This window comes from Ursus americanus, chromosome 11 (assembly GCF_024610735.1).
Source record: "Ursus americanus isolate L20-20 chromosome 11, mUrsAme1.1.p, whole genome shotgun sequence".
NCBI classification, from domain to species: domain Eukaryota; kingdom Metazoa; phylum Chordata; class Mammalia; order Carnivora; family Ursidae; genus Ursus; species Ursus americanus.
In genome coordinates this window covers 62,119,080-62,134,514 of record NC_142137.1, presented here as the reverse complement: position 1 = coordinate 62,134,514, position 15,435 = coordinate 62,119,080, and the positions used below count along the sequence as shown (strand labels likewise).

General features: G+C 37.5%; 1 protein-coding gene across 12 annotated transcripts in view; it reads left to right on the top strand.

Annotated features, from left to right (window-relative positions):
* SYNE1 (spectrin repeat containing nuclear envelope protein 1) overlaps positions 1 to 15,435 on the top strand; it is a 443,290-nt gene that overhangs the window by 338,550 nt on the left and 89,305 nt on the right. For all 12 annotated transcript variants that reach the window (XM_045805371.2, XM_045805374.2, XM_045805377.2 and 9 more), the window contains 10 exons: positions 871 to 1,071; positions 3,456 to 3,629; positions 4,556 to 4,687; positions 5,186 to 5,382; positions 6,047 to 6,179; positions 6,494 to 6,676; positions 7,889 to 8,038; positions 8,816 to 8,992; positions 9,444 to 9,599; positions 13,499 to 13,654. In XM_045805371.2, the coding sequence (XP_045661327.2) occupies positions 871 to 1,071; positions 3,456 to 3,629; positions 4,556 to 4,687; positions 5,186 to 5,382; positions 6,047 to 6,179; positions 6,494 to 6,676; positions 7,889 to 8,038; positions 8,816 to 8,992; positions 9,444 to 9,599; positions 13,499 to 13,654 (1,659 nt within the window). The remainder of the gene's footprint in view (positions 1 to 870; positions 1,072 to 3,455; positions 3,630 to 4,555; positions 4,688 to 5,185; positions 5,383 to 6,046; positions 6,180 to 6,493; positions 6,677 to 7,888; positions 8,039 to 8,815; positions 8,993 to 9,443; positions 9,600 to 13,498; positions 13,655 to 15,435) is intronic.

Genomic DNA, 15,435 nt, shown 5'->3' with positions numbered 1-15,435 from the left:
AAGAACATGCTTCATTTTAACTGTCTCATTCCATTATCTAACATTTCACAATGTCATGAGCCCAATGCCCCGACTTTGCCCTTAGACAGTTTTCCAACAGTGCTTAAATGTCAGGTGGAAGAGTCAAACTTCATAGTTGTAAATGGGCATTAAAATTGAACTTTTCCAGATTGAGCCATTCTGGCCTGCTAAACCTTAATATGATACATTAATCAGGTCCATATGGTTCAAATAAATTTTGTGTTTGGTGTATCATCATCTCCTAAAATGTCTTTCCAGTTTAAATAGTTATTTATTTACTCCACCACATTTGGCAAAAACAGCGCCTTTTTAAATCTTAAAGCGTTCCGTTCACATTAAACTCGTCTGTTTCTCTAGCTCTTTATTTAGGGAACAGTCCAAAATCTGATCATTATTTAGCAGATCAAATGCGAAAGATACTTTAGTCAATTACTCTAAAGTTATGTAAATGTTAAGAACATTACAAAAATGAGAATTACATGAGAAAATTAGAATTTGCACTTACATTTCCCTCAGGCACATGAACAACTTTTCAACATTTTAACCCCATATCCTACCATAGACTGTTGATACCCTGAGAAGAGAGCTGTCGAACCTACCTCATTTCATCTCTAGCCGGTATTTCTGCATATCCTTTGGAATCATAAATATTTAGCTTATCTTTTTCAAAGGAAGTTTTCAAAGAGACTCATGAGAAAGACAGGCAGTGCTCTGCACAGAGAGTATCACCACTGGTCAGATACCCAAAGGCGTGTTCTTGGTTGGGTCATGGACTTGGTAGGTAATATGCTTGTCAGAGAAGAGTCACCACATGAGTTGAGAGTGAGTATCACCGTCTCTGTTTTGTAGGACATGTATGATGAACTGATGATGACCATTGGCTCCCGGCGGAGTGGGCTGAACCAGAATCTTGCACTCAAGAGTCAGTACGAAAGGGCCCTGCAAGATCTGGCTGACCTGCTGGAGACTGGACAGGAGAAGATGGCAGGCGGCCAGAAAATCATTGTGTCCTCCAAAGAGGAAATTCAACAACTACTTGACAAACATAAGGTAAAGAGAGAGAGAGAGAGAGAGAAAGAGAGGGGAAAATGTAGTTGCAAAAGCATATTCTCACTCACTGGTATGTATCTACTGAGTAAAACCTGTTATTAATGTTTTATGAGTTCCTCCTTGAATAAATTACTCTCTAAAATGGTCAACGAATGTGTAGTCAAACCCATGGACATTGAATAGCACAGAAAAATTATAGAGGATATGTTCCTATAATTTTGTGAGTTAAAAAAGACTACAGAGGCACCTGGGTGGCTCAGTTCATTAAGTGTTCAACTCCTGATCTTGGCTTAGTTCTTGATCTCAGGATCATGAGTTCAAGCCCTGTGTTGGGCTCCATGCTGGGTGTGGAGCTTACTTAATTAAAAAAAAAAAAAAGAATACCAACATTCCCAGTAATTTTAATTATCACTTCCTCATTAGTATTAACCAGGCTTTTTCCCTTCATTTACTGAAACCAATGGGAAACTTGACTTTCTTCAAGGTGCCCAGCTTCCTTCTTAACTCTCTTTTGATTTGTCCTTGTGTCCTTCATGCCCATTTATTCATCTAGCCCTAAGTATTCTCTCTGCCTTCCCTTGTCCTGGCCAAAGTCCTCACTGTACCCTGGGGAAACAGAGCTACCTACTCAGCTGTGAGATTGGGTATCTGTCTCTTATGCGCATCCCTCAGCTCTTCTGGCCTGTAAGCACATGCTCCTCTGGTTGCTGTGGGCCTCCAGAGTTTATTCCTGGGGACAATGAGTCCTTTTACTACAGGATCAAACTTGGTAAGCCTGAGACTGCCCTATCGGTATGTGCCATAGCCAAACTCAAGTTAGACACTGCTCCTTAGTAAAGGAGTGCCTGTTTAGTATGCACAAACAAATAACTCTTGCATTTTTAGAATGACTGCAGAAAGAGTCATTTTGCCATCCAGAAACCCAAACTCTCAGGCTATAGGAATGTCATACATGGAAACTTTGAAAACCCCACTGGGTTATAGATAGTTAACATTTTACCATTATGTAGCTCTGCAGTGGCTTATAAAGGTGAATTTTTTTTTTTTTTTTTTTTTGGAATTGTACTTCTTGCTATTTTTCCCAGAGGTTTTTTTTGTCCAAAACTTTGTGATTTATTAAAGTCTTATCATTTGGCTTTGAAAACATTGCTTTAAAGTTTACAGCTGGTTTTCTTCAAATCTTTGACAGCAGCTATAAAATATCATCCTGAGTTATTCCAGAGAGGAAGTTAGGATCAATGCGTATAAATAACAGAGACGTGGGCCCAATAGGTAAAGAACTCTAAAAGGAATACTGCCATTGAGCAGACAAAGACCATCCAAGGCCATTAGGGGGAGATTGGGTTGTAAAAGGAATATCAGTTTTTGGTGAATGTTGGGCTAAATGACCTCCAAGTTCTCTTCCAACTTTAAGATTCTATGATATAATAATTGTCAGTTAAAAATGAGGATTCTGGCTTCTATTGACCAGACTATTTTCTGAGAGAGAGCTCTTCAGTGACCTTGAGCATAGCATGTTCTGTAGACTGGGTGGTGCAGTGTCTTCATCCACCAAATGGGAAATAAAACTACCTACCTCATAGAGGTGTTATAAAGATTAACCAAATTGGTCAGCAAAGCACTGGTGGAGTTTCAGCATATAGCGTGCACTAAATACTGTTATCAATTTGCAGGTCATCTGCTCTACGCACAGTGGAGGGAACAGGAAATAGGATAAGCCCTGTCTCCCTCCTCTGGGGACTTTCACACATAAAAAGTAACATTTCAAAACACATTCGCAGGACTGCCCAAGGCCTCTCACTCTGTTGTGCGTAGGTATAATACAAAGGAAATTTAAAACTGTATAATACCAATCGGTTCATGTCAAGCTATACTTGGCAGTGAGTATCGGAGCACAACGAATGCTCTGGGAATTTGGAAAACAGAGCTCAAGCCCAAACATAGAGGAAGGAAAGTCGTGCATGTGTAGAGTGAGGACATCTTGGGAAGTACAGAGTAAAAACAGAGACCGAAGGTGAGGAAGGCCAGTCGGTGTGGTGGAGTTAGTAAGAGTCCCCCAGATTGTACAGGGATGAGGCATGGAGAGGGCAGAGGAATTCTATTAGCAGCCGGTCACATCTGAAGGGCTCTGTTTGGGGGGGACAGCGTATCTGCAGCACAGCCTGTGTAGGTACACTTGAGTGGAGGGTCGAGTGGCCTGTGAGGAAACTGGAGCCCCTGTCTCTGCAGGAAGCTGTGAGTGCCTAACGGAGGTGGGGGTCAGCAGGGATGGAAAGATAATTGCTCGTATATTGAGTTCCATCAGCTTTCACATCTGAAGCAGCTTTTGTTGTAAGGTGGTATATATATGAGTTGCTGACCTCTCTCTGCCTGAAAAATTGCAGGAATACTTTCAGGGCCTGGAATCTCATATGATCTTGACTGAAACACTCTTCAGAAAGATAATCAGCTTTGCAGTCCTACAGGAAACGCAATTCCACACAGAACTGATGGCACAGGCTTCAGCTGTACTAAAGCGGGCTCACAAGAGGGGTGTGGAGTTGGAGTACATTCTAGAGGTGAGACTATTGACCTCATCCCTTCCCTACAGTAAACTCAACTGCAAAATACACCATTAAGGCAAGACATATCTACCCATGCCATTCAGCTCACAGAACTTTGGAACCCCCTCAGACTCAGCATCGTGTTCTGCCTTGTCCCCCTCGTATTTCCTCTTCCTATTTGGATAAAGGCTCTGCCATTCCTTCAGTCAACTAGATTCCCTACACACTGACTCTAGATAGGACATGATGATATTTGGGGTTTCTACAGTCAGACTAAAAAACTGCTGGCCCTTTCTTTACATGATTGAAAAAGACTTCAAGTGATTTTTAAAAAGATTTTCCAGTTTCAGCTAAAGTAAAAATCAGAATTTAGGAGTGACTGGTGTGGGATTTCTCCTTAGTAGAATGTCTGCACTGTATGTTCATATTTCTCAAATGGCTGCGGTAACTTTTTTTATTTGTGAATGTAATATATTGACTTCACTTTACTACATGAAGTAAACACGCTCTTCCCTTTTGCTTCAATCATACACGCATCATCACTGTGGTAACTAATGAAACCACGTGTATCAGATGCCTACTGTGTTCCAGGTGCCCTGGGTACAATCATTCCATTTAATCCTCATGATGGTCAAGAGAGTTATTATTATTATCGATGTTTTTTTAATGTTATAAATGAGGTTCAGAGAAATTTAGTGACTTGCCCATGTTCATACAGTGGGTTGGTTGCAGATGCCAAAGCCCATTCACAATGCTTTTCGGGGTCACCATCTGATTATGTGCTTCAAAGCCATCTTTTGCTTCCCAGAGCAAACCCCCAACACAAACATCTCCAACATGACTTTAAAGAGCATCTGTCAAATGTGTATTTTGCACACAAAAGAGGATCGCTGTTCCTGAATGAGGATTCTTTAGCTCACAGACTGATACTGTGTTTCTAGACGTGGTCTCATCTGGATGAAGACCACCAGGAGCTCAGCAGACAGCTGGAGGCGGTGGAAAGTAGCATCCCGAGTGTGGGGTTGGTGGAGGAGAGTGAGGACAGGCTCATCGACCGGATAGCACTCTACCAGGTCAGCGTCCAGTGGCATCCTGGTGTGAAAAGTTGCCACATTTTCTTTTGAAACTTGCCCATAGTTTTAACAGAATCTAAACAAACTTGCAATCAAATATTTTATTAAGTATTTTTACTTTTATTTCAAGCTATTGACATTGTTGAAAGCAGATAGATTTAAGTGTTTGCTTTATAATAGAACATAAGAAAGATCTTTTTTCTTTTCTTTTTTTTTTTTTTTTTTTACGAGAGAGCTCTTTGAAAATTCAACCTCTACCAAGCATTTTCTGTGCTGTTATGGTGGTGTCACAATATTCTCATAGCTTGATAGTTTTAAATGTACATCTATACTTAGATATGGATGAGCCATCTCAAAGGTTCTAATCTTACTTGGGTGCAAATAGCGAAGTCTGACTAACAGGGAGTAGGAACTTTATGGTGACCAGAGAAACTAAATTCTTAAAGAGAAAAACTGCATTGTCCAAACTTTTAACCCAGTATTTTCAATCAATTTTAGCATTTGAAATCCAGCCTTAATGAATACCAGCCCAAATTATATCAAGTATTAGATGATGGGAAACGACTGCTCATATCCATTAGCTGCTCAGATCTAGAAAGCCAGCTAAATCAACTGGGAGAACACTGGTTAAATACTACCAACAAAGTGTCTAAGGAGCTTCACAGATTGGAAACAGTATTGAAACACTGGACCAGGTAATACAATGACGAATATACATCATTTTAGATTAGTGCTCAAGAGTCTTTATAAGGTCAGTGGGTATGGGACTTGAAAAAGATGATAGTGTGGAAAGTAAAGGCAAAAACAAAGCCCACAATTGGATTCTTATATAATTGCATAAACGTGTCATCAGAAGTGAGCAGGGAAGCAAGTGCCTAATGCACTTTCTCTTGGACCTTTGACCCTCCCTGGCCTATTGACGGTACATGGGTGGTCAAAGTAAAACCTTAGAAGGAGAAATAGAAGGAAAGTGTGTTTGAGAAAGTAAAGTTTCTTAAGAGCAATAGGAAGTATTCAGGAAAGTAGAGGTTGATTTTACATGATGGAATACTCTATTTCTATGCCACCTTTATTTCTAAGAACTTTAATATTTTCTAAATAGCCTCAATGTGAAGGAGTAGGAGAAAGGGGTGTGTGTGTGTGTGTGTGTGTGTGTGCATTTACATTCAGCTTAGAAATGGGAAAGCTGAAACTTGCTTACGGTATAAATTTGAAGGGAAATTGACAGTGTGAATGCAAGACACTATTCTCCCAAACCTGTTTTGTCTCTTCTTTTACAATGGGTATTGCTGACTAACATGGGTTAGCGGAAGAGATGTATTGGATGTTTACTTAATAGGTTCATTAACATAATTACAGATATCAAAGCGAATCTGCAGAACTTATTCACTGGTTACAGTCTGCAAAAGACAGGCTAGAATTTTGGACTCAACAATCTGTGACAGTCCCACAAGAACTGGAAATGGTCCGTGATCATCTAAATGCTTTCCTGGTAAGCCTGAGAATCAATTTTCTATACTTAATAAGCCAAGCTATGGAGTTTGTCAATGTTAACTATGTGTGGTCAGTAATTATGCAAAATAATAGGCTTCGACATTGCCTCATTAAAGCAATTTTCAAGGAATGGCTACACTTTGACTTTCATTCAAGGCAATGGTGTGCTTTCTTTTGTTTTCCTCTGGAGTGCTTACCATAACTTCCCTTCAAGATGTAAAGAAAAATTGTTCATGTAGTAAAATGGTTCTTTTTCCTTAAATTAAAGGTCGGACTATTTAATCCTGGTTTGAATATTGCTACTTCTTTTAGGAGTTTTCCAAAGAAGTGGATGCCAAATCTTCCCTGAAATCATCTGTTCTGAGCACTGGAAATCAGCTTCTTCGATTAAAGAAAGTGGACACAGCTGCCCTACGTTCAGAGCTGTCACACATTGATAGCCAGTGGACTGACCTGCTGACAAATATTCCCACTGTCCAGGAGAAGCTCCACCAGGTATAGAAATAAGCATAGGTTTAAATCATAATAGTGGATTTAAGCAGTATTAAATGGGAAGAGTGCTTAATCTGCTTTTACTTACAAAATTAAATCAGCTTTGTCATAGACATTTGCCCTTTCTCTCTTTCATTGTTCTGCCTACTAAAAGTGACCTGTTCTACAAAGCCATGTCTACAAATGTCTATCTTCCAAGGACTTCTTTACTCTGTGTGCGTGTGTGTGTGTGTGTGTGTGTGTGTAGCAGAAGCTTCATCTGGCCTTGTTTAAACTCTTTGTCTCCTCATGAGTAAAACGTGGGTCCCTACAGTTCCCTCATAAAGTGAGTAGTTCTGAGGATTCAATCACAATATGTATAAAAGACCTATAATCTCCCTTACAATAGAACAACTGGCATTCAATAAATGTAAGTACTTCCCTTATCTGGAAATACACCTCCCTTCCCTGGATCCCAGACAGTGTGTGTTTATCTCTCTTTGATATTCCTCACTCTACCAGGTATGATAGCTGTGTTTAATGTCTGTCTTACCCTCCTAATCAGCAGCTACACATTTCTAGGGGGCAGGAAACATCTCACATTCATCTCTATATCTTCCTGCACCATATAGAAGTCCACAAATATTTTAAATGATTGCTTTTGTTTCTCCAAATCATTATAATAAATATCTACAAAAATGTACAATAGATGAAGTAAGATTCAGAATTCTAAGTATATTTTAGTTAAAGAGTAAAGAAATTGGCCATGCTCTTAGGAATAAATATTAGAGTGCCAAAAATCTAGAAAATGATAGTTTGTAGTGTGGTATTTTTCTTTCTTCCTTTAACATTCCTAAGTCATAATACACAGAAATTTTTACAAGATAATTAATAAAATACATCTGTTGAATGTTTTGTAGTTAAGTTTTTTTTAACTCATAAAACTAGCTATAAAATAAGAATAATATTTTCTTCTTACTGGTATTTTGATTAATTAGTTAATGTTTATGCAATGTTTATAGTATTGGATGTCAAGTGAACATAAGATGACTATTATTGTTCACTGTTTGCCTGATGTTTAATTTCAAACTTCTAATGAGGTTAGGATCCAAAGATGTCATTAAGAATTGTTATCTCTGTTGGTACACGAATAAGTATTAATGTAGGGTTTTTAGGTTGGCAGAATTCTGGCTTGAATTTTAATACTTGTGTCTTGTTCTGTCTCTTATTGGGCAGCTCCAGATGGATAAGCTGCCTTCCCGCCATGCCATTTCTGAAGTTATGACTTGGATTTCTCTCATGGAAAATGTTATTCAAAAGGATGAAGAGAATATAAAAAATTCAATAGGTTACAAGGCAATTCATGAATACCTTCAGAAATATAAGGTAATGGAACATTTTTTTCCTTTTAACTATTCATATTTTAGGACTATTTTACTCAAAAGAACTCGAAAACTCAAATTATGGACATCAGATTTTGGAATGTATATTTCATATATAGTGACCAGATAGGGGTACAAGAGTAAGAAAACTGCCTCCCTAGTTGTAGACATAGAAAAGTTGTCCAGTATTAGGAATGATTTTGAATATGATTTTGTGTCATTTAAAAAATCATAGAACAAACCATGAGAGACTCTTAACTCTGGGAAACAAACTGAGGGTTGTTGAAGGGGAGGTGGGTGGGGGGATGGGGTAACTGGGTGATGTGATGAGCCCTAGGTGTTACATGCAACTGATTGAATAACTAAATTCTATATCTGAAACTTAAAAAAAAAAGATAATTTTAAAGAAAAATGCTATAATTTATAAATATGTTATAATGACATTATATAATTTATCCAATTCTATATCCCCTACCTAAAATATATACATATATTTATATTCAACATACTAATAAATTCAAAATTTTACAAACAATTATAAATTCAAATTCAGTATATTTATATATTCAAAATTTATAAATTCAGGATGATCATATATTATATATATTTAACTTCTGATAATAATGAGTTATGTAAATATACACAGATTTTGCCATTTGGACCAAATCATGGAAATGATAATATTAATCTTAAAGTTACTTGAGGCTTTCCAATTCCTGATAAAATATAAAATATTTATGCGCATGATCTTGTTTTCTTATTTTCTCCCTTCACTTTTCAGGGTTTTAAGATAGATATTAACTGTAAACAGTTGACAGTTGATTTTGTGAATCAGTCCATGCTACAAATCAGTAGTCAGGATGTGGAAAGTAAACGCAGTGATAAGACTGATTTTGCTGAGCAGCTTGGAGCCATGAATAAAAGTTGGCAAATCCTGCAGGGTCTAGTGACTGAGAAGGTAAGCCAAGCGGTCTCTTGTCCATATTTGTGCAAAAATGCCAAGAACAGACACACTCTCTAAAGAAAACTCATTTCCCAAGTAGTATAGGTACACGGAGCATGCAGATGTTTCTGCAGGGGACGCCACTGAATCCTATCGCTCTAAACATTCTTTACTCTTGTTCATTATTTTCTCTTCTACATCCTCTACTCTTCACCTATTATATGTTGTTTTACTTTTTAAAGATGCCTCTTAACTTCTTTTGACTTTTTTAAGTTGACTTCTTTACTTCCTTATCGATACTAGCCACCGGTCCATACTTGGTAAGATTCATTTTTTAATCGTATGTACAATAAACTGTATTTGAAGAATTCTTAATTTAGAGGGAATAGTGGCTTGAGTAATTGGAGGAAATAGTGGCTTGAGTTTAAAATAAAATTACACATTTCATTTCATTATGTTTTTTCAGATCCAGCTGTTGGAAGGCTTATTGGAATCTTGGTCAGAATATGAAAATAATGTACAAAGTCTGAAAACTTGGTATGAAACCCAGGAAAACAGACTAAAGCAACAACATCGCATTGGAGATCAGGCTTCAGTTCAGAACGCAATGAAAGACTGTCAGGTAACTTGAGCAGGTGGCTGGCAGGCATATGTCACAGCTTCATGGCATCTACCAAAGGAATTCTCAGGCCCTGGGGGTTAAGAGTGAAATACTGAAAAAAGTTTTGTTCGGTAATGAATTTCTGGGATTATGTGAGTTTATAGGGTTATTTTTTTCTTTAACCATTATGTTCTTTCACCTTTTTAAAATAATTTGAAATTATGAGGATTTTGAGACTTACCCATAATTAGAGAGAATGCTACTAACCCTTCTATACTGATTATCAGATGTAATAATTATTAAGATTTTGACATATTTACCTGAATTGTTTCTTTTCTTAAATATTTTCTAGTGAACCCCAGATATTGTGTCATTTTATTCCTGCATACTACAATACACATCTCTAAGAAATTGCTCTTTTCTTATATAACCATAACATCATTATCACCACAAAAATTTTAACCATAATCCCTTAATATTATTCAGTGCTCAACGCATAATACCATTTCTTTGGGTTTCTTTAAAATGGTTTTTTTTTTTCAGTTAATCTGTTTATATAAGGGTACAACAATGTCCACATGCTACATTTGTTATCAGATCTCTCAAGCCTCTTTAATATTTTTCTAATACAATTAACTTGTTGCAGAACCTATAGACTGGCCCCAGGTTCAGGATTAGCCTGTGGACTCACTTTAAAATGTCATTGACCTTGCTCTTCTCTTCTATCTCCTGTTACGGGAAGTTAGCACTAGACTTGAATGAATTCTGTTTTCGGGTCTAAGGAGTGCTTTGTAGGTGACAGGGTCCCATGTCCCACGGGAAGCATCCAGCAGCAGCCCCTTGTTCTATTGTTAGTGATAAGAATCTCTGGTTCAGGTGGAGTGAGCACACTCTACGTGTCTTCCAGTGACTTCGGAACACTTAACATTTGCTCAGGTATTCTTGTTTATACAAAAGAAATGGGAGGTATTACAGGTAGTACTGTAATAAAATTTTAAAAGAATTCAATAATTTTTAATGTACAGATTAGCTGTGATGGTTCTCTGTAGTGTTTCCAAAGACCAGTTGAAGACTCAGCTGTGAAAGAGTTCTACAGAAACACTCCTTTCCCCAAATCTTGTTTTCATATCATAGACTCAAAAAAGAAAGGCCTTTCATAATGATCTTTCTTCCAAGTAGCATTTTTTTCTGGGGACATATATAAAGAGAGACATATTTAAGCTCTGAGTTAAAGCTTTTCCATTCAGAAAAGTAAGAGCAGATTCCCTTGCGCTGGACTGACAAGCTAATGGATTGTAATTTCCAGAGTGCATAAAAATGGCAAAGAAAACCATCATATAGAGAAATACCTTGAAATTTAAAAAAATGCTTCGCATCAGAAGAAGGATGTATAAAAGACTGAAGACCAAAATTATGCATCAGCTAGTCTCACTGCATTTCCAGTTTTCCAGGGGCCAGTAATATTTCTAATTTTGGCCATCAGTTTCATATATCAAAACGTACCCAAAAATCCAGAATTTCACAATTTTACTTTGAGGAATGAGAAGTCAGACCTCTTAAGCTCTTAAATTAAAATGTTTCCATTAAAGTTAAAAGATCATTTAAGTGTTAGCATTAGTAAGATTAGGGTTTCTTTGTTATGTCCTTGTGATAAACTTTATTGTTAAAACTGGAATTGTATACATTAACTTTTCCTTTTTTCTTCTTTCTCTCCTACTTTTTCTTACTATTTTTTTCTTCTCTTTCGTGTACTTTTTTTCTGCCATTTTCCGTTTTGTTTCTTTTCATGACTAATGTCCTCTATTTAACAGAGATGTTACTATCAGAAAATGTAGTGGAAGCTTGGCCAAGTTTTACTTTTACAGACCCAAATTTCAGTCTCACAGAAGGTCACACCAGGCAGTGTCAGGAGGAAAAGCTTGAGATGTGGTTTAAAGAACTTCACACACAATGCCAATTAGTGATTTTAAATGTAGTCATTTTTCTTGAAACAAAGAACAGAATGAAAGTAACCCACACAGTTATTTTGGGGCATCACATAAAAATCATAACAGCTTAATGGCAGGTTCTATTTGGCAATACCACAAACCTTGATAAAAATTTATTGTCATTTTTGAGCAATTGTTCCTCTGGACCAAAGTGTGGAATCCAAGCCAGCAGACTTAAATCGGCGACTGGATTTAAGCTTTATTTTGTTTAAAACATCTTGAATATTTTCCCACTCTTTCAGAGGTGATTTATTAATTTAAACCAACATAAAAAATAACATTTATGAATTAACTCAAGTTAAGGATGATTTATTGTAGCAAAAAAATGTTAGGTTTGGCTTTTTTCTTCATTGATCAGAAACAGAATCATCTTTTAATTATTATTGAAAGGAAAGGAAAACACACTTTCATTTTGTACAAAATATATATTTCAGTTTTGTTTCCTTCCTGGGTTTTGCTTTTATGCCAACATAAGCATGCAGGCCATTTTAGAGATGTGTCTTTAAGCAATGGATCATTCATTTAATATTGTTCCCTAAAAAAGTTAACATCTATGAATAAATAGGATAAATTTAATTCCAAAGGCTGAATTTAAGAATCATATTAAAGACATGTTGAAAGGATTGTTTATGGCTACCCTTTTAAAGAAGTAGAGAAAGAAATCCTTAAATAATAAAATTAATGATGTTTTCCATACTGCATAAAGGACCTATAACCCTAGTAATCACTATATTCATTCTCTGGTTAATTATCAAAGCTGTCAAAATATTGACAGAATTATGAAGTAGAAATGAAAATATAATATTAAAAACAAAAATGATCTCCTCAGGCTACTAATTGCATGAATCTCTAATTAATACATCAAGAAAAAAATAGCTTCATGATAATTAAGGAGAAGAAAAATAAATAAATCAGTACTGACTCATGGCTGATTACCAAATAACTGAATAGACTAATTCTATCCTACATTTGCCAAGTTTTTAGCAGCTTAAAAAACATTTCATATATATTATTTTGGAATTTTCTTCACTTTAACCTCCAAGGCCTACATATCCACATCTCTAGTTCTGTAAATATATTTCTGAATATAAACATGCAACCGTGCCTTAATATATGCTTCTCACATTGCCTGAACCTGGGATTTACGTCCTCGCCACAAGTCACATCTGGGGACTTGCCTCCAACACCATGCTGGGAGTCAGTAAGCTCAGAAGGCTTGGGTGCTAATCCCATCTCCCAACCTCACCAGCTCTGTAACCCAAGACAGGTTGTATAACTTGATCTCCCACTTATTCATCCATAAAATGTCGATAGCAGTCTCAGCCTTCCATACCGAGCTTTCCAAAGTTCCAATGGCATTAAGATATAAACTAGGGCTATACTGTATGGTTAAGGATGAACTCCAGAATGTTGCCTCATTGTATTTTCTTTTTTGAAGATTTCATACTGACCATTATAAATGCACGTCCCAAAGACAATAAGGATTTGATTCATGGGGGAAAAAAGCCTATAACCTTTCAAATCACATAGAATCAGGGAGAAAGAAAGGCTAAAAGAGATTCTGATTTTCTGTCTGAAGAAACAGACCCAGTGGAAGTTTCTAACTTAAAGTGGCACAACTTAATAGTAGCAGAAATGTAACCTAAACTCAGATACTGAGAATACCATCCTATTGCATTTCATCCAATGGCCCAGGACTATGTGTAACTTTTCCAACATGAATTTAAGAATATAAATCATGTTACCATTTCCCACATATATTTCTTTTCTTCTAACTTCTTGAAAAAAAATTACATGTTGCCATGTCTTTATCTATTGGGTAATCAAATTTTACTTAAACTTGGGGGGATATGAGGCTATAATGGCTCAGTTTCAGTGCACCACAGAGTTTGATCATAGAACAATTTAAAATGACTATTTTTAATCTTTCAGGATCTAGAAGATTTGATTAGAGCAAAAGAAAAAGAGGTAGAGAAAATTGAGCAGAACGGACTTGCTTTGATTCAGAACAAGAAAGAAGAAGTCTCTGGTGTTGTCATGAGCACGCTGCGGGAGCTCAACCAAACCTGGGCAAATTTAGACCACATGGTAATGTTGCATGCAGGGACCTGACTCCAAACATGTCATGGTGTCTTGGTTTTCCTAAAATAACCAAGTAGATAGTTACAGAATCTCCGCATTATCTCTTTGTATTAAGTCTACTTCATTAACCTCTTTTATTTTATTTTTTTGAGATTTTTATTTATTTGTGAGAGAGAGGAAGAGAGAGAGCACGTGCATGCACGTGCATGCAGGGGGAGAAGCAGAGGGGAAGAAGACTCCCCACTGAGTGTGGAGCCTGATGCAGGGCTCCATCTCCCAACCTGGAAGATCATGACCTGAGCCAAAATCGAGTCAGATGCTTAACCAACTGAGCCACCCAGGAGCCCCTATTAACCTCTTTTTTAATAAAGTCTAGCTTTGGATATTTCCTATAATAAACATTATTATGAACATTACGCTTTTAGTAATCCCATCCATTCTCATGTGCACAGATACTGTCTAGGTATAGACAATTCTCAAATGTATATCCCTAGCCTGGATTTCTCTCCTAAACTGTAGACACAGACAGAGACAGAGAGAGAAATCCAATTTATATACATCTCCTCTTGCGTGACCAGTAGACATCTCATGTGTCCATGTCCAAACCAACCCCTGTTCTTCCCTCATGAACCTACGCTTTCTGCTGTCTCAGTTAACGACTGCTCTGCCCGGTTGCGTAGTAGGCAGAAGACGCAGAGTCCTCTCTCTCATACCCTGCGTCTGGTCCATCAGCAATCTTGTCGGCCGCCTTTTCTGCGCAAACCGATAATCCAGCCCTTCCCCCCATCTCCATAGCCTACGCGTAGGTCTAAGTCAGTATCGTTGCTGGCCTTCATTATTTCAGTGGTCTCCATGCCAGAGGTCCTGTTAAATGGAAGCCAGATCACACCAGTCATCTGGTCAAAGCCCCCCAGTAGCTTCTTGTCTTGTTCAAAATGAGGCCAAAACCTGGTGAGGACCCAGGACCTGGCCTCCCACAGTCTTTCCGACCTATCTTCTGCTGCTGTCCCACAGGTTCATTTTGCTTCTGGTCTCTCCTTACTCTTGAACTCCACCGGCATGTTCCACACTCAGGGGCTCTATGTTGGCTCTTCCCCCCACCTGGAACGCGATCCCTGACATAGCCACGTGGGTTACTCCCTTTCTGCAAGCTCGTTGTTCAAGTTCACCATCTCAGTGAGGGCTTTCCTTCCACTTTGTTTTAAGACACATCTTCCACATCCCTACCTCCCACTCCCCGAATCTCTTCTCTGCTTTTCTTTTATCAAGATTATTTATCAACATCTAACAGAGGATGCAGCCTACTTTTTTGTTTAGATTTCTCTCACTAAAATGTAAGCTCTACGAAGACATTTGATACATCTGTGCCTAATGGAGTGCTGAAGTCTCCATTAGTAAATATGTGTAACAACAAATACTGCTGTGCACACACCCGTGTGAGTAGTTATCGTTCACAACTCTGCAGAGATGGGGGCTAAGGCACAAGCAGGTTAAGTGACTGGGACCCATGGCCCAGCAAACAGCTTCTTGCAGTCCGTGTACCCCTCCTGGTGCAGCCTTCTAGTCTGTCCTTATACTATCTTTAACCCAGTTTTAAATCTGTTTTATTGAATTTTATGCATTTTTATAAATCATCACAAATCTTGGAAATAAATTACTATATAAATAAATTAAGTGGTTCATTCACAGAAACATCTTCTCACGAAAACCGAGGAAAAATAATACAAAGAAGAAATAAACTATTTAAATATTCTGGTTAATCTCCTGGCTTTACTTTCTTGGATAGA